We start from the raw sequence: 16,050 nt of genomic DNA, 5'->3' as shown, positions 1-16,050 counted from the left end.
AAGCACGAGGTGGAGGAGTGAGCTGAGGGTGTCCCCTCAGCAGGAATCACTAATTGTAGTCCCCAGTGATGGAGAGAAAGTACCACAGCCCCCTAACATTTATGTGATGACATGCCAAGTCAGGGCCATGGCCCCTGACAAGGTGGGGTAGGAAATGTTCCCCTGCCAGTCCATCAGTACAGGGATTGCTCATGATTCCTTAGGTGCAATGCTCTCTGGCATTGTCATTAGTGTCCAGTCTATTCCAGGGCCACTATCTCCTCACCCTGATGTCCTCCTCCTCACCTCCTCACCTTGTCCCTCACCAGCTTCACATCTGCTCCTGCAGCAGAAGGTAATTCTGCAGCAGAAGCACAGGGGTTCCACTGACTGGGGCTACAGCAGTGCATCACACCCCACCAAAACACCTCCTAGCCGATATAGTAGAGGGGATCCATTCTTTGCCTTCAGCATGAACCCACTGGTTCTTCTGGGAATGGAGTAGGATTTGGACTGGCTTAACAAATCTGGCCTATGGATCAAGATACATGCATGGTTCTTTTTTGGTGGATGTCCAGAAAGAGATGACAGCTGCAGAGGGTAAGCCTTTCTCCACAGAGATGTTTGCTCCCTTCCCAAAGTAACAATGCCTATGCTGTGCAGCTTTGTGTATTTGGCAGTGCTGTGCCATGCCACCATCCCTGTCAGTGGCTGGGTCAATGCAGCAGGAGCACTATGAAACCATTGATGCGCAATGCACCAGTGAAATTAAGAAATGTTGCAGAGCTGAGCCCTCTCTAGAGAGACTGCCATAATTTTAAGATGCTACATTTTTTTTTTTTTTTTTTTATGAAACCATTGATGCGCAATGCACCAGTGAAATTAAGAAATGTTGCAGAGCTGAGCCCTCTCTAGAGAGACTGCCATAATTTTAAGATGCTACATTTTTTTTTTTTTTTTTTGTAAAAACAGTATGATTACTTTGAGGCCATAGCAAAGAGAATTTAGAAACATTCTCCGTTAACAAAATGAYGTATGGATGATGTTCTCATCTCTGTTGTGTGCTATGCAATGTGATGAGTTTCATTTCTTCCATGGTCCTCTGCAAAAAACTTTGCAAATTGTGGCCAGAAAGCATGATGTGTCAGAGAGGGATAAAATGGAGTGTGGCTACAGGATGGAGGTGAGGTAAATGTGGATGAATATTGACTTTTAAAGGTAACCCCAATAACCATGGGACTTTGTCCATTTTCCAGTGAGTGTCTACCATAGTCCAGAAYGTAGAGCTGGACTAGAGTGAGTGGGAATACTGGGGCATGGAGCAGTGTGCTACTTCAGGTGTGTTGTGGCAAATAGGAAGACTGTACCATTAAGTCCAGCAGCTGCTACAGATGCCAATAAACACCACKAACAAGTGAGACCAGGGAAACATGTGACTCAAATATATTGCAGGAGTGAAGAAGGACAAAGGAATTTCTGCTTAGCTGGTCCCAGTAAATAAATTGCACAAGATATTTCTTCTTACTAGAGCCTCTCAGTTCCCTGATCTTGCCCTCAAACTACATTATGCAAAAGCCATCTGAAGTTATCTTTAGTCATTTCAGTTTATCCCTTATTTTGCTGAATGATGGGTAGTGGATTTCAAGGTGACCTCTCATTTACTAGAATCCTTACAGTCTGTTCCTGACTGACTAGATGGAAAAAACAGTAAGATGTACTGATTCTGTACATGCCCATCAGATAAATGTGTGGCACTTAATTTCACACACCTCACGCAAGCACTCAATTAATGCTCCTACTCTGGCACTGAACACGAATTCCATACATACGACCAGGCTTATTTCAGCTCATCCAAGCCTCCATGCAAAAATGGAGATTAGATACAGGTTCTGGCTGAGAAATCTGCAAAGAGATGTTACCATGTTACCCCAGGGTCCTTGCCACACAAGCACAAATAGAAGTGGGGACATAGTTTCAATGCCGATACAGTTTCTGCATACCGGATAATATCTAATGCATTGTTTCCAGTGCCCTGATGCATATGATGCACTTCCTAATCCTACAGTTAGTCTATTAGGCAGGGATTRAAGTCATCAGTAAGAAAATAATGTTCTTAGAGAGATGATACATTAGCTATATGCCCACTTGGGCTTATGTTCTTTTTACTATGTAATAACACTATTTCAGGAATGTGAAGACATACATAAGCAATAGGAAAGAAGCATTTAATAACCAGCATGGTTACTGCATTGTTAAGAGGAAATTTTCACCATTCCTTATATCCATAAGAAAGTGCCTCATAATTTCTTAAAACTGGCACAAGAAAGATGTGCTCCTAGAGAGCTGTACTTTCCTTTTCCTGCCAAGTGGCTTACACTGGCTGTCCATGGTTATTGAGCCCAGAGGATGGTACACATGTTCTTGATGAAGAGTGTAGTGTAGCTGCAGCCTCTACCGGTGACTGAGCCATTTCCTTTGTCCTCACCTTGTTGTGCTGGCAGCAGTGCAGGATGACACAGAATGGGGCATCCCAGCCTGGAGTCAGGCTGGCACTGAAGGAGAGTGCATGCAGATCTTCTGCTCACAGGCATCCTCCAGACATAGTTCTTACGTATGAGTGCATTGGTGCGTTTTGTTCCACAGGAGGCTGCGTCGTAAGGAGGCTCATGGAGCAGTAGAGTAAATGGAATCAGCAATAGGCAACATGAGCAGGAAGGGAACAAAGTATTGGCTTGGTTTGACCTGGTGGCCATAATTCAAGTCCCCAAATATGAATGGCTCAGGTCTCTGATAGGTCCCTCATCACTTCATCCAGCCCTGTGTGGAATTCCTGGATACTCTGCCATACCCAGAGGGGCTCTAGATGCCTGCACTTAGGCCTCTGAATTGAGWACAAGGGGTGTGATTCTGCAGAGAGCTGCAGGGGAGGACTCTGAGCAAACTGGCTTTGGGCAAGAGTGAACAGGTTTCTGCAGGAAGACGAGACAGTCTCAGCTTCTCTTTGGTGTAGAAATGTGTACAAAGTGAGACATAGGCGACAGAAAGTGTAAAATATCTAGGGGGAAATTACAATGGGGGGAAGGTTGTGGAGGCAGCTCTGCCTCCACACATGCAGATACATGTGATGATTGCAAGGTAGACTTCTAGGCAACAGAGAATTCCGAGGAAGTTTGTGAAATATGAGCATTATGAATGGAAGGAGAAGTCCTACTCTCTAATGCAAACAAGACTCCATCAGGCTGCACATATGGAGGCAGGCAGCTGATCAGGAYGGGACAGAGAGGAGGAGATTAACTCCAGCAAAAATATTTGCTCCTTACGAAGCAAATAAACAGTCCAATTTGTACCTCAGGTCTATAAAAGGGCCTGAGGAAAGAACTGTGCTCTACTTGGGTGGATTTCGTTTTAAATTTTGCTGAGAGATAAGGGAAGGTGGCAGATGTTTGGACACTCTTTGCACAAAGCCAGCAAATTTGTCAAGGTGAAATTCCTCTGCTGCTCCGTGACTTTTGGGCAGAAACTGCTCTTTAATCCACAACAGTTCCTGGGTCAGAAGAGGTAAATGGGGACTTGAGGCACCTGGATGAAAAATGAACACACATTCCACTGCTTTTCATGAGCACACTTCAGAGGGGTGCACAACAGGGAATGTGCACACCCAAAGCTTAAACATTCTGGAAGGTTTTCTTGTGAAATCCACAGTTTTGTAGCCTGGTTGTTCCTGGTCAAAAGTCAAGTAACTTCCTCTTGATGATACTGATCACTAGCCCTATTCATCCTGGTCCTTAAGTTGAGCTGTGCAGTAGAGATCTAAAACCCCATTTGTGTTAAGTCAGTCCTATAATGTTCCGCACATTCCCGTGGACAAGGCGGAACCACAGCAGACTTGCATAAGGAAGTATGTGTGAGACATCTATCATATCCAGGATGACCCTGTGTCCCAGTAATGGAGCCAGGYGCTATTGCAAGGCTGCATGCAGATTGGGCATACAGGCCCTTCTCCTTGCTGTTCTGCCTTGGGTAGGTAACTGCGTGGGCAGACACTGGCCAAAGGGTAGGGGATCTCCTTAGCATAGAGGTGCATTGTGGATTTTGGCTAAGGTGCATCCCTATGTTATCCCAATAGCTGTGGCTGCTGGCCCCCACAGAGACCCTTCATGCTTCCTGTWGTCTGTTCTAGCTTTACTTTCAACATTGAAGCTGCTGCTATTTTTAATACTCTTATCTCTGCCTATGTTAATGTCTGCACATCTGGGAAAGATARATGTTATAGTTCAACAGGCCTCTGTTGCTTAGCTCAGATGATGAAAGACCATTTCCTATTCAATTTGTGGCAAAGGGGTATGATTTGAATGCCAATAAAATTCTATAGATTACTTGGACTTGGCTTTTAACATCCAGGCCCAGAGCTAGTCTTTATTGGCCATGCTCTCAGCATTTGCTTCCAGACATAGGGCATTTTGGGCACTGGTCTGAGACTCCTTCTGTGACCAACAAAGAAAAAATAACTAGTGGGGGGGTATCCTCTGCCCCACATGGACTGTCCTTCATTTCCTGCCTCAGAAATCACTCCAAAACTTGCCTCATTTTCTAATTGCACCCAGACATGCCCTCCACTGCTCCACTTCATACTTTCAAGTGTACAGGGGAACCCTGGCTGGTTCTAGAGCCCACCAGGCTCCTTGGGGCCACAGACCTGGTTTTGCTGAGGAACATCCAGATTCAGAGCACTAAGAAGATATCTAAAATGACAAAAGAGTACTATGATTATAGTCACATTTGAAATATCCTCATAAATGCTTTCCTATAGCTTTAATGGTAGGGAAGGCACAACTCATCTAACAAAAGGTGGATGATGTTATCCGAGCTGTCCATGGCAGACTGCTATGGGGGTAAGGTCGTGTTGTGGTGATGGATCCCTCCACAGTAAGCGAGGTCACTCAGTCTGCCAGGCCTACCCTCCCACTGAGAGTAAGCCTGGTAGGTTGCTGGGCTTTCGAGGTAATAGTTTGCCKTTATCCATAATTGCTGTGGACACTAAGGGAAACAAAGCCACAGGTTCCATTTTTCARTGATCTGCCAGTGCCAGTTTGAATTAAGTCCAAGAACCTGCTACTAAGGCTGTCCCAGACACAGCTCTTCTTCCTAGCCAGGCTAGCAGGAAATGCTCATCTTTCTCACCTGTTTTTGGTGCACTTTATGGACATTTTCTTTTTTTTTTTTTCTTTTTCAGACAAGCCACGGATGAACAACATCCTTACTTCTGCCACCGAACCCTACGATCTATCCTTCTCGCGGTCCTTTCAGAACCTCTCTCACCTCCCACCATCGTATGAGTCTGCAGTCAAGACAAACCCAAGTAAATATTCTTCTCTGAAGAGACTAAGTAGGTGTCAGCTCATTTCATTTCCGTTGTATCTCATTTGCTTGTAAGCTGCAGTGGRCACGATGCTAAGGCAATATTCTTCTCTCTCTCATTGTACTGCCCAATTTGGCATCTCTGGTAATCATTGTCTTGGCTGTCGCTTCCCATCAAGGAAGAGTATAGAGAAGGAGTCACTTTATTACTGTGAGAGCATCTGTGGTTGTTTACTTACTGACCTCCTTGCTGTGCTGCCTCCCACAACTCTGTGTTGTATCTGGTCCTGATAGAGTCATCTAAGAATCCATTTTCTTTCTGTTGGAGATGAGATGAGCCAGTCTGGCTGCTGCTGAACAGCTGASCTCACCTCGATGTGTGGAGGGCAGATATCTTACCAGTTACAGATATAACTGAAACCAARTTACAAACTCAGACCAACAGAAAGCTGCTGAAAAGGTTGGGAACACCCATTTCAGTCAAAACACAACATCTGCCTGCCTCTGACAGTGCTGTGATCTGTTTCTTGGTGTATATGTCCTGACCTAGTCCTAATCTGTGCCATTCACCAACCTATGGTGTACATCTCATGTCTCAACATGTTGCTCATTGCCTTGTTCACACTAGTTAGTACGTATTTTTTTATATATTCTTATGTATAACATTATTCTGCCACATTTTCTGTAATGCTCCAGCCCATCACTGTTACTGATGRTGAATGCTCACATAGAATTTTCTTCAGTTTTGGTGGGATCATCACATCAGTGATACTTACGAGGGAAAATGCTCTCTCTGACTGAGGTACCAGGTTCATAATGCATTTCCATGGATATATTCTGGATACATTGAATTAGACACTGTCTAATTCAGAGAAATAACTTAGATGTTGCAATAGCTTCATTGAAGGTGGCTGGGCATGAGGAATAGACCTCTCTCCTTTAGTCTATATAAAATCTATATTGCCGATTTAGCCAGCTAAGTTAACACCAAGTGAAGTGACAGAATAGCCTTTGGACTGTCCACAGCATATCCCCATGTGAAGGATTTTTCAGAAGAAGAAATGCAATACGAATGTGACACATAAAAATCTCAGCCCACTGCCTGGCACTTCAACATGGGACATAAATACATGGTTAACTTCTAGGCAAATATATCTGATATGCTTGAAAGTATTTATGTGCTTAAATGTTTTGCAGAACAGAGATGAGTATTTTTCTGGCTTGGAGCCTGACATCCTCCGTGTTCAGTGTGCCATGCACATGATTCTTCTTCTCCAATGAGCTTTTTTTTTCCTAGTGACAGTTAGAGCCCTCATTCCCAACTATAAGCATGTCCCTGACCGCACATCCCAATGACAAAATGTCCATGTGCTTGAGCAGCTTTGGTGATACTGTCAAATACTGAGAAACCCTTAAAATCATAGCATTATAATACTACAGTTATAAAACCTCCCCATTTTGAGGTGATTTTTTTTTTCATTTCTCAGCTGAAATAGCATAAAAATATATCCCTTGGGTATTCCCCAAAACAACTGTTTCATTTGTAATTGATTTATAATGCCCAGGACTACCTGGCATACATACTTTTCCTTCAGAGTCAAGATCTCCGTCTCTTGACCTTACTAGGAATAGACTAGAGAAGTGTTTACCAGGAACAACAGAAGTTTTTGCTCCTGTCATGATCCAGGAGATGATTGGTTAGAATCTCTTCCAGACTGTGATTCATTTATTTGCTTTACATATTGTGTTTAGATACTCAGTGAAACATCCTCAAGCTCCATATTAAGAATAGAAATATATCTCACTAAAACAAATTAATGCTAACCAAAACTCTCACCCTTTCCACAGCAACATTTGGAAATATATGTCAATTTTCGACATTAATCTCAATTCTGCTCACTCCCACAATGTTCACCTGACTCACACTGAGTATTATGTCACTCAAATGAGGCAATATAATCGCTGCCCTTGGCAACACCTTATTAAAGTGGTGCCTTAACAGTCTGACCCATCGGGTCTGGCAAATTTTACCAAGTAGATAAAAAGAGGCTGCCCCTGTCTGTCCAACCTGCTCCTCAGCAGATCTTTACAGCAGAAGGAAATACATATTTGACTACAGTACTCCATTTCTTAGTTGAAGGTATTTGTCTAAAACTGACAAAAATAGATTTATGTTAAGGTGACAAGCCCACAATAGTTTTAAATTTCTTCAAGCATGTGATGAGTGAGTAGAGCTAGCCTCATTCTCTCAAGATGTTCCTGATACTCTGGACAATTAGTGGCCCTGTCCAACTGTGTGTTCCCCTTCCCCATTCAGGGAATATCTGGCAATCTTACAGCTAAGAATATGAGAGTTGGCCATTAGCTATAGAAGGTATGTGGAGCTTCCAAAGGCTCTCAACCAGRGAGACTGAAGAGGTGACACTGTTATCTGTCTTTATAACTTAACCCCCTGACATTCGCCTCCGTATGTTTTCAACAGCACTCTAGAAGGCAGTCCCTGCACCATTGCAGGGAAATATCATCCACCTACTCACCAAAGGCAGATGTGGACATAGTTTAGTCACCTGTACAAGCTCCCTCCCACCTGCCTCTCCACTCTSAGCTCATCTCCATGTGCTTTCACTCACAGACTCCACAGGCCCTGCCCCTTCTCTGCCACCCAGGGGCTGAGCACCTTTGAGCTAGGCTTGCAAAGTGGCTAGATGGTTAGAGGCTTTGATGGAGGAGGTCAAGGCTTAGGCTTCAGGCATCAGCGGAAGGTTTGAGCTTTGCAGTTAGTGGGATGAGAGAAAGCTTGTGGGTGATGGCTCTGTGTTGGAATTTGACTTTCTGCTCAGACTTTGGGATATGGGCTAGTTTTGTGGCCTAGCGGATTGGATTTGGGTGGGGGTGAGGGTTAGAGCCCAGTCTAGCACATCAAGGCAAGGGATCAGGACTAGGGATTACCTTCAGACCTAAGGTARGAGTTGAGGTAAGGGGACAGAGATTCAGGCTTCAGTGTAGTAGTAGTAGTTTAGGTTTGGCCTTAGTGAATAGAGGAAGAGAAAGAGTAAAGGCACAAGAGTAGGACTTAAGTTTAGCAGTTAGACTTAGAGTAGTGGTKAAGCAAAGCAGTTGATAAATGCCAAATCAGCTGCCTCACGTTAATTATTTAAGTGACTAAATATACAGTTTCAGCTCTATTAAGTGCTAAGCACTCAGCGTGTCCCTTAGCTTTGTGTATGCTCAGAAACTCTAGAACGACATGCTTATAGCCAGGCTTCTCCAAAGCCAAAGGAAATTAGGCACCTGACTTCCAGCCCTTCCATTGCAAAATGCCAACAATATCATTTTCCTATTCCACATGAAGGAGCTGAAATCAATATAAAATTTGGAAAAAAAATGTAAATGCTTTGCTTTTCAAATGAATTATTAGGTTTTGATTTTTCATATTTAAAAATACTTATTTTTAAATGTACTCCCTTCCATAGTTAAACTATACATGTTGTGAAATACTCATTAACAAATATATATTTTTATTTGAGTCAAACATAAAACTTCTTTTTTTTCTTAATGAGTTTCACCTAGCAGTCTGGGTATCTTCATGCTTGCCAAACAGCTAAAGTTCACTTATTTTCCCACAGGTAGTATTGGAAAATAGTGGAGGACAGTATCTTCTCAGAGCATCTAAATTATCAAGGCATACCCAGTAAGAAGTATTACTTGCTATCTCCTTGCCTAAGAGGAGGAGACAGGGCTCAGCAAGGATAAGGTGAGATCCCTCTCACCTTGCTTTATCCATCCAATAATCAGGCATCTTGCCTCTCTGTTTCATCCAGGCATCTTTATAATCAGTGAAGGACAGACATCTCCATCTTATGAGAAACTCTGAAGGTGCCAGTCTCTCACTGACTCCAGATTCGGTCTAGTAAGCTATATCTACCTCAATGCTAGATTATAAGTCTATTTTCTGGTGCCTAGTGCATTGCACTCCAGCAGACTCAGCTAAGCAAGTCTTACAACAAAAGAACAGACAAGCTATATCTGTTGCCTGTGCTTGTGTTTCCCTGGAGAATGTGCTCCTGCAGGCTTGTGGAAGGGACTTCCATGCTGCTAATTCAATGGGCAGGTACTCACTTCTGCTGACAGTTGACTGAGGAAGCAGTACCATGACTCCTCCTTCCAGAGTAAGGGGCTGAAGATGCCCAGGACCTCTATAGAGCACTAGAAAGCAGGTTCTCAGCCACATTGGAGCCTGCCAGAACTGGATCCCATGTAAGCAGTGAGTTTTCGGGTACTATGGTTCTTAACATGCCTGGCACTCACTTGAGGGCCCTGAAACCCATCTAGGATTGCTGCCTGTGTAGACAGCTAGGAGGATCTCTGAGGGCCATGCATATCCTGTGCCAGCTTCGCACTGGCAGCCCTACCAGCCTGATGCATAAGAAAAACAGTGGCGGATGGAGAGTAGGGATCATGTGGCTGAACAAGAGCAATCAAATAATTATGACCTGTGCAGCATTCCAAGGAATTGTTGTTTCCAGCTAAGTCAGAAAGGTCAATAAGAAAAGCAGCTAATATTTTCAAGCATATTAAACAAGTTGGTATTGGATAAGGAATCATCACAAGTGACTAGGTAGCTTGAAAATGTTAAAACTAATTAAAACAGGAGAGACAAACTCAAATAGCAAATACATTGCAGTTGCAGAGGGACACCTTAGTGCAGACACATGCATGATACAGAATGTTTTACCTTTTCTTGAGCTACAATCTCCATGATTGTTTCATTAACATGCATAGAACATGCATTGAATGGGCACTACTTTTCAGAGGCAACAGCCTGTTAAATATCTGTCTGATGCCTGYTTAAACTAGTTTGTTTTTCAGGTGAAACTTTGATCCCTTTGAGATGGATATGTGAAGTTTATCTGTACCKGAAAATGTTCCCTGGAAAGCTGTGCTAACATCTACACACATACCTACATGTCTCACAGCAGCAAGGAGAAGGCTTGTATGAGATTAGAAACATCTTTAACTGAAATAGGTCTCTGAATGGATTAGGCAGTACCATTAAAGGTCATGAAGACTTCTAAACTTTTTAGAGAGAAGGAAGAGAGAAGAAAAGTATATTTTTTATTCTCTTAATTGGTAAAACTTTTTAAAGTGTAAATTATGCTGCAGTTTTTGTCTAAATTAACAAAGAACAAGGCATTTTTAATSAGCTGATTCTATCACTTCACTAGTAGATTGAAAGCACTGTAAACCTCACTTAAACTGGTTTAGCTTCTGCTGTAATTACCACAGCCAAGTGTGAGCATCCAAGTACATCTCTATTTGGGATGTTCTCTGTTTTAATTACATCTGTTTAGAGTCACTTGRGCCAGTCCAATGGAACATCTCATCCAAAGCAGAGGCCAGGTGCCAGAGCACTAATTGCTCAGTGCCTATTCTGCATCCAGCCTTGTGCATCATCATAAGTCCATGCACACTAAATGCATGCAAGTCTGTCTATGACCATTTTATAGAATAAAACTGTCTAAAATTACTATGCCCATGTAGAATTATCCTGGAGCTTCTCAATCTTAGAAGGTGATTTTAAAGGCACAAGAGTTTGAGCCCTAGAGAGCTGCTATCTGACATTTACATTGAGATCTTTTTCAAGAACTTTTTGACTGCAAAAAAGACTCATTCCTACAGTACATATCCTGATGAGTAAATCCTGTCAGTAGTAAGCATGCCAACAGAGAAGAGCTCTGAGTAATCCTCATGTCCTGGCTATGCATTGACTGTAAAAAAGAGGTTGCTGACAGCAGCAGTGCCAACAGTCCATGCATTGCAGTACTCAGGCTCAGCTTGTCCTTTGGATACTAAGGTAGCAGAAGCAACCCATTCTCCTCAGAGACCYGCTGGGTTATGTAGACTCTTCACAGGAGCATGGGGAAGAGGAGAGAGATCAACGAAATTAGTGAGTGAGACTATTCAGCCCAGACTGCTTACAGCACTGGCATCTAGATGAAGAGCTCAAGACACCAACATGTAACAGTTCTTTTTTGACAAAAATTCTTGAATGTTGTTGACACCCAACCATGCTCCATTCAGCACTGGCATTTTCCCTGAAAACTCCCTGYCTTGTGAGACAGTCAGCCAATAGGCTTCATTTCTCAGCCAATATGGCRTGTAAAACCTATAGGTTTATGACTGTGTCAGAGTAAATAGGCAATTTCCATCTTTCTATTTAACTACTTGATATGCTGAATGCCTATATAGACTCAAAACCATGGAAGGTGATCAACCTGCCTCACACATCCCATGATTGCCTAGCCTGTCCTGCAACAAAGCTTTGCTCTTTTTATGATTTGAACAACCCCAGAAAATCCAAACATGTGAAATTTTTCTCTTCTGCCATCCAATATTTTCATATCTTACATCATCCACATCAGCTGAGTGAACTGGAACTGAGAAAACCAAAAAGGTTCTTTTTCATTATCTTTCTTTATCATAGTGTTATAGGCAAAAAACTTTGCAAAGKAATTTCATGACAAGTCCAGGGAGTTGGCCAGGACATATAAGAAATGATGTCTTTGCCCATCAGCAACACTGGAAGGAAAATGAGGATATGGCCCAACACTGGAAAGTGAATACTGGATATTATGTGTATCTATCTCCAGCTCAGTAATCTCTGTGCTAAGCTGTTCCCATAGGGTTCCTTTGTTCCTTAAGGTGGAGAATTTTGTGATCCCTTTGCCTGGAGATTCCCCTTCTTGCACATCAGTAGGTTTACTGCCRTCTTATCCAAGCAGAGGATGCCTGTTTTCCAGGTGCCTGAGATGAGATGAGTCTCCCTCTGGCATCTTCTGGAGTCACTCATGATCCAGAAGAATGGGAGTATCCCATGACTTTTAACATTGTGCTTTTTTGCTTAGCTTTATGATGATGTATTTCTGGTAAGGGACTGATGCGCCACACTTTACACCTTTACAGAGACAGGCAGATCACCATAGTCCTCAACTAGTACTGGGCATGAGATCACAGAATGTTTTAGGTTGGAAGGGACCTSTAGAGATCATCTAGTCCAAYCTCTCTGCTCAACCAGCATCACCTAGAGCACATTGCACAGGATMACATCCAGGWRAGTTTTGAATATCTCCAGAGAAGGAGACTCCACAACCTCTCTGGGCAACCTGTCCCAGTGCTCTGTCACCCTTACAGTAAAGAAGTTTTTCCTCATGTTCAAGTGGAACTTCCYGTTTTTCARTTTGTGCCCATTGCCTCTTGTCCTGTCTCTGGGCTCCACTGAAAAGARTCCAKCCCCACCCTCTTGACACCCYTCCTTAAGGTATTTGTATACATTGATAAGATCTCGCYTCAGTCTTCTCTTTCTCCAGGCTAAACAGGCCCAGCTCTTGCAGTCTTTCCTGATAGGTCAGATGCTCCAGTCMTCTGATCGTCTTTGTAGCCTTATGCTGGATTCTGTCCAGTAGTGCCATTGTTGTCTTGTACTGCAGAGCCTAGAACKGGACACTRCTCCAGATGTGGCCTCACCAGGGCTGAGTATAAGTCCAAGTCCAAGTCCAAGAACTGCTGATCCTACTTCCAACTAGGTATTCTTAGTATCCCAGCTTCAAACATTAATATCAAACAGGTTTCCCAGAAAGTTTGTTTCATCTGAAATGACTGTAGAACATTTTCTTCAAATTGCAAGTTGTTTTGCTCTAGGATTAAAGCACTACATTGGGATATACCTACAGTAGTTGATCTACCCTCYGAGTCTGAGACAATTGTCTAAAAGCCCAAAAAGGAGGGAGAGGGAAGRAGGAGTGTGTGTGTGTGATCTGCTATAATAGCAGATTGCTATAACAGCAATCAAAGTATCTGAAAAACAGGGTAAATGAAATCTCAAGCAGATGATTCAGTGTCTCAGAGAGAACATCTCATGAACTGCTAGAGCTGCCTTGTGATCACAAATATAAATATGTAAAAATAGTAGCTAAAACTTATAATTAAAAATATGACAAAATCGCTCATGAGTTGCACAGGGAATTCACATCTGAGACCAGAAACAAAGCATGAGTTTCCCCAGACAGGGAATTTGCCTGGCCCAAGTCACATTCCATATGCTTTTTTAAAAGCACTCTGTGAAGTGTTGGATAATTTCTCCAAAACTCACTGTTCCTGTTAATCATGTGATACTGTGATCTGGACTCAGCAGTATATGGTGTTGACTGTGTCATGTTGCAAGATGGTGTGACACATCAAACAGGGRCTTACACTTGTCTATATGTAATTATAAACTGTGTCTGTGTGCCATAAACACATGTCCACACAACCCGCACAGGGTCAGCGCCTCTCCAACAGGCAGCACACTGACGTGGCTGCCCATGACATTCCAGCTGCTGCTGCATGGTCTTTGGGTTTCACCAGAAGGCTGTGCCAAAGCAGCRCACATCCCCCTTTTCCCTGGGACAAAACTCTGGCATTTTTAACTGGTTTCCTTTCTTTTTCCGCAGCTGACAAAGAGGCTGATGAATATTACATGAGGAGGAGACACCTGCCTGACCTGGCAGCCAGAGGCACACTCCCTATCAACGTCATCAAAATGTCGCAACAGACCAACCACAGGGATAGGCCCCGCCGGCCCATCAGGGCCATGTCCCAGGACAGGGTGCTGTCCCCTGAGAGGATCATGCCCGAGGAGTTTAGCATGTCCTATGAACGGATCCTCTCAGACGAACAGCTTCTGTCCGCAGAGCGCCTCCACTCCCAAGACCCCCTGCTCTCTCCGGAGCGTTCAGGGTACCCAGAGCAGTCTATGTCACGGGCCTTGTCACACACAGACGTCTTTGTTTCAACACCTGTCTTGGATCGCTACAGGATGACAAAAATGCACTCCCATCCTAGTGCCTCAAATAACTTTTACAATACCTTAGGTATGAACCCAACTTCTGCCAAGCGTCAAGCGTTTGCCTCCCGGCGGCATAACACAGTAGAACAACTGCATTATATTCCAGGACACCACCATCACTACCGCACAGCGAGCAAAACAGAGGTGACTGTTTGATATGACCCTGTGCATGTAGATTTTTCACTAAGGACTGGGGTGGTCACAGCACCCTACACAGCAGTGGCCTTATAGGCCAAGATAACCTCTAATAACTCAGTGTCTGAAATGACTTCTCAAACAGTTCCATCCACATTATTTTTAAAGCCACCCCTACGTTAGTGACATAAGAAGAACCTAAGCAAACAAACAGATGATAGTGAGGGATAATGAGGATATTTCCTAACATGCATCAGTTTCTGTCAAAGAAAGCCATAGTAGTAGATGGCTCCTTCCAAGGGCTCACCTGCACTATCTCATTGTTTTTATGAATTTAAGACTTTTCAATTGCTACAAGCAGAACCACTCTCATGCAGCCCATGACAGGGAGAAGGAAATGCAGCACCCCATTCTCACAGGAAGGGGCCCTGTTGCCATCTCTCATGCCACTCCTGATGTTTGACCTTTCTGTAGCAATTAGTTAAGATTTTGACAGCTGGGGGTCGCCTCTAGATCATTCAATATCAGCCAGCACCCATATATCCGTTCTTCCTCACCCTTGGAGTGAATTCAAGGGCGGACTTTCCTAGCGGACTGGCAGATCTAGGGACAAGAATAGCCTAGCTGAGAAATGAAGTTTTAGTTTATATTAAATATACTCATAAGATAAAAATATACTAGTGCCTACAAATCGCCTGCTCTCTCAGTGTAGGAAGTAGTGGGGTCGATGTGTTCAATAAGCACAAATATGCTGAAATGCTTGTTAGACTCTTTCCCCACTCATTCTAGTATCTTGGTGTCTACGACATGTAAATAGGAAGGAGGAACAGGATTTCTGTTCCTTCAGCTTCTTGCCACTGCAGAACCTAAAGCTCCAGAATTTGTTCAGCTTTGCGCTGCTAACCTGTGCTAAAAGTCCTGACTCTGCTGAAGCTCCTTCCAGGCAAGGCTACCATSTATTTCACTGAGCCTGGATTTCTCCTCAGAAGTTTCCCTTCCTGTTGGCATTTTCCATTGGCTCAGTCTCCCTGTTTYTGGGCATATTTCCTCCATTCAGTTATAACCTAGAACTCCATATGTAGCAAATCTTTTTCTAGCCCTTAGCAGAAACACTAAGCTAACTGTGTCACTATACCAAAAAGCAGGTCGGTAATTTTCCATGCTCGTCTCACCACGTAATGACCCCAAAAAGCCATCCAAATACCAATTCCACTGAGTTCCAGTCCTAGCCACATAGGCAGTCCCATTTCATGCAAACAAATTATATATCCAGCATAATTGTATTAAATGGGCATGTTGTATATCTGATATAATGCTAATTAGATACTGTATATCTGTGAAATCTTTTAAAAATAGACTCATGGGTCCAGAATGTGTGAAGGTTTTATCTTCAGCTTTCTGGGTGGGTTGGGATTTGCTCTGGGGCTTTTTTTGGTTGATTTGTGCTTCTTTCTTTTCTTTTTTTTTCGTTTTATATCTGTTCTTATCAAATTTTGTGGCACCAACTCACACTAGAGCATACTTCTGTGGCCAGGAAAGGGTCTCAGGGGTTTTGAAGGCCAGCCAGACCAAACACTACAAYAGCATTAATGCTGGACTCTCTGCAACATTCTCATACCGTAGTGCATACTCAYAGCCCCATCACATACAGGCACTCATGTTGCTGTTCCAAATGACAAGCATGCTCCCTTCAC

The 16,050-nt window shown here is 43.3% G+C and overlaps 1 protein-coding gene across 1 annotated transcript in view; it reads left to right on the top strand.

Moving 5' to 3' along the window:
• The window catches only part of SHISA6 (shisa family member 6), a gene marked incomplete at its 5' end in the record, with an annotated part of 249,622 nt that extends 235,245 nt beyond the window's left edge, over positions 1-14,377 (top strand). Inside the window, 2 exons of the mRNA XM_085306838.1 lie at positions 5,213-5,365; positions 13,827-14,377. Of these exons, the coding sequence (XP_085162964.1) occupies positions 5,213-5,365; positions 13,827-14,377 (704 nt within the window). The remainder of the gene's footprint in view (positions 1-5,212; positions 5,366-13,826) is intronic.
• Between the last annotated feature and the right edge of the window lie 1,673 nt (positions 14,378-16,050).

This window comes from Rhea americana, unplaced genomic scaffold (assembly GCF_003343005.1).
Source record: "Rhea americana isolate MKP2758 unplaced genomic scaffold, rheAme1 scaffold_249, whole genome shotgun sequence".
Classification (NCBI taxonomy): domain Eukaryota; kingdom Metazoa; phylum Chordata; class Aves; order Rheiformes; family Rheidae; genus Rhea; species Rhea americana.
Note: the sequence above shows the minus strand (reverse complement) of the source record. Positions and strands in the feature narration are given on the sequence as shown.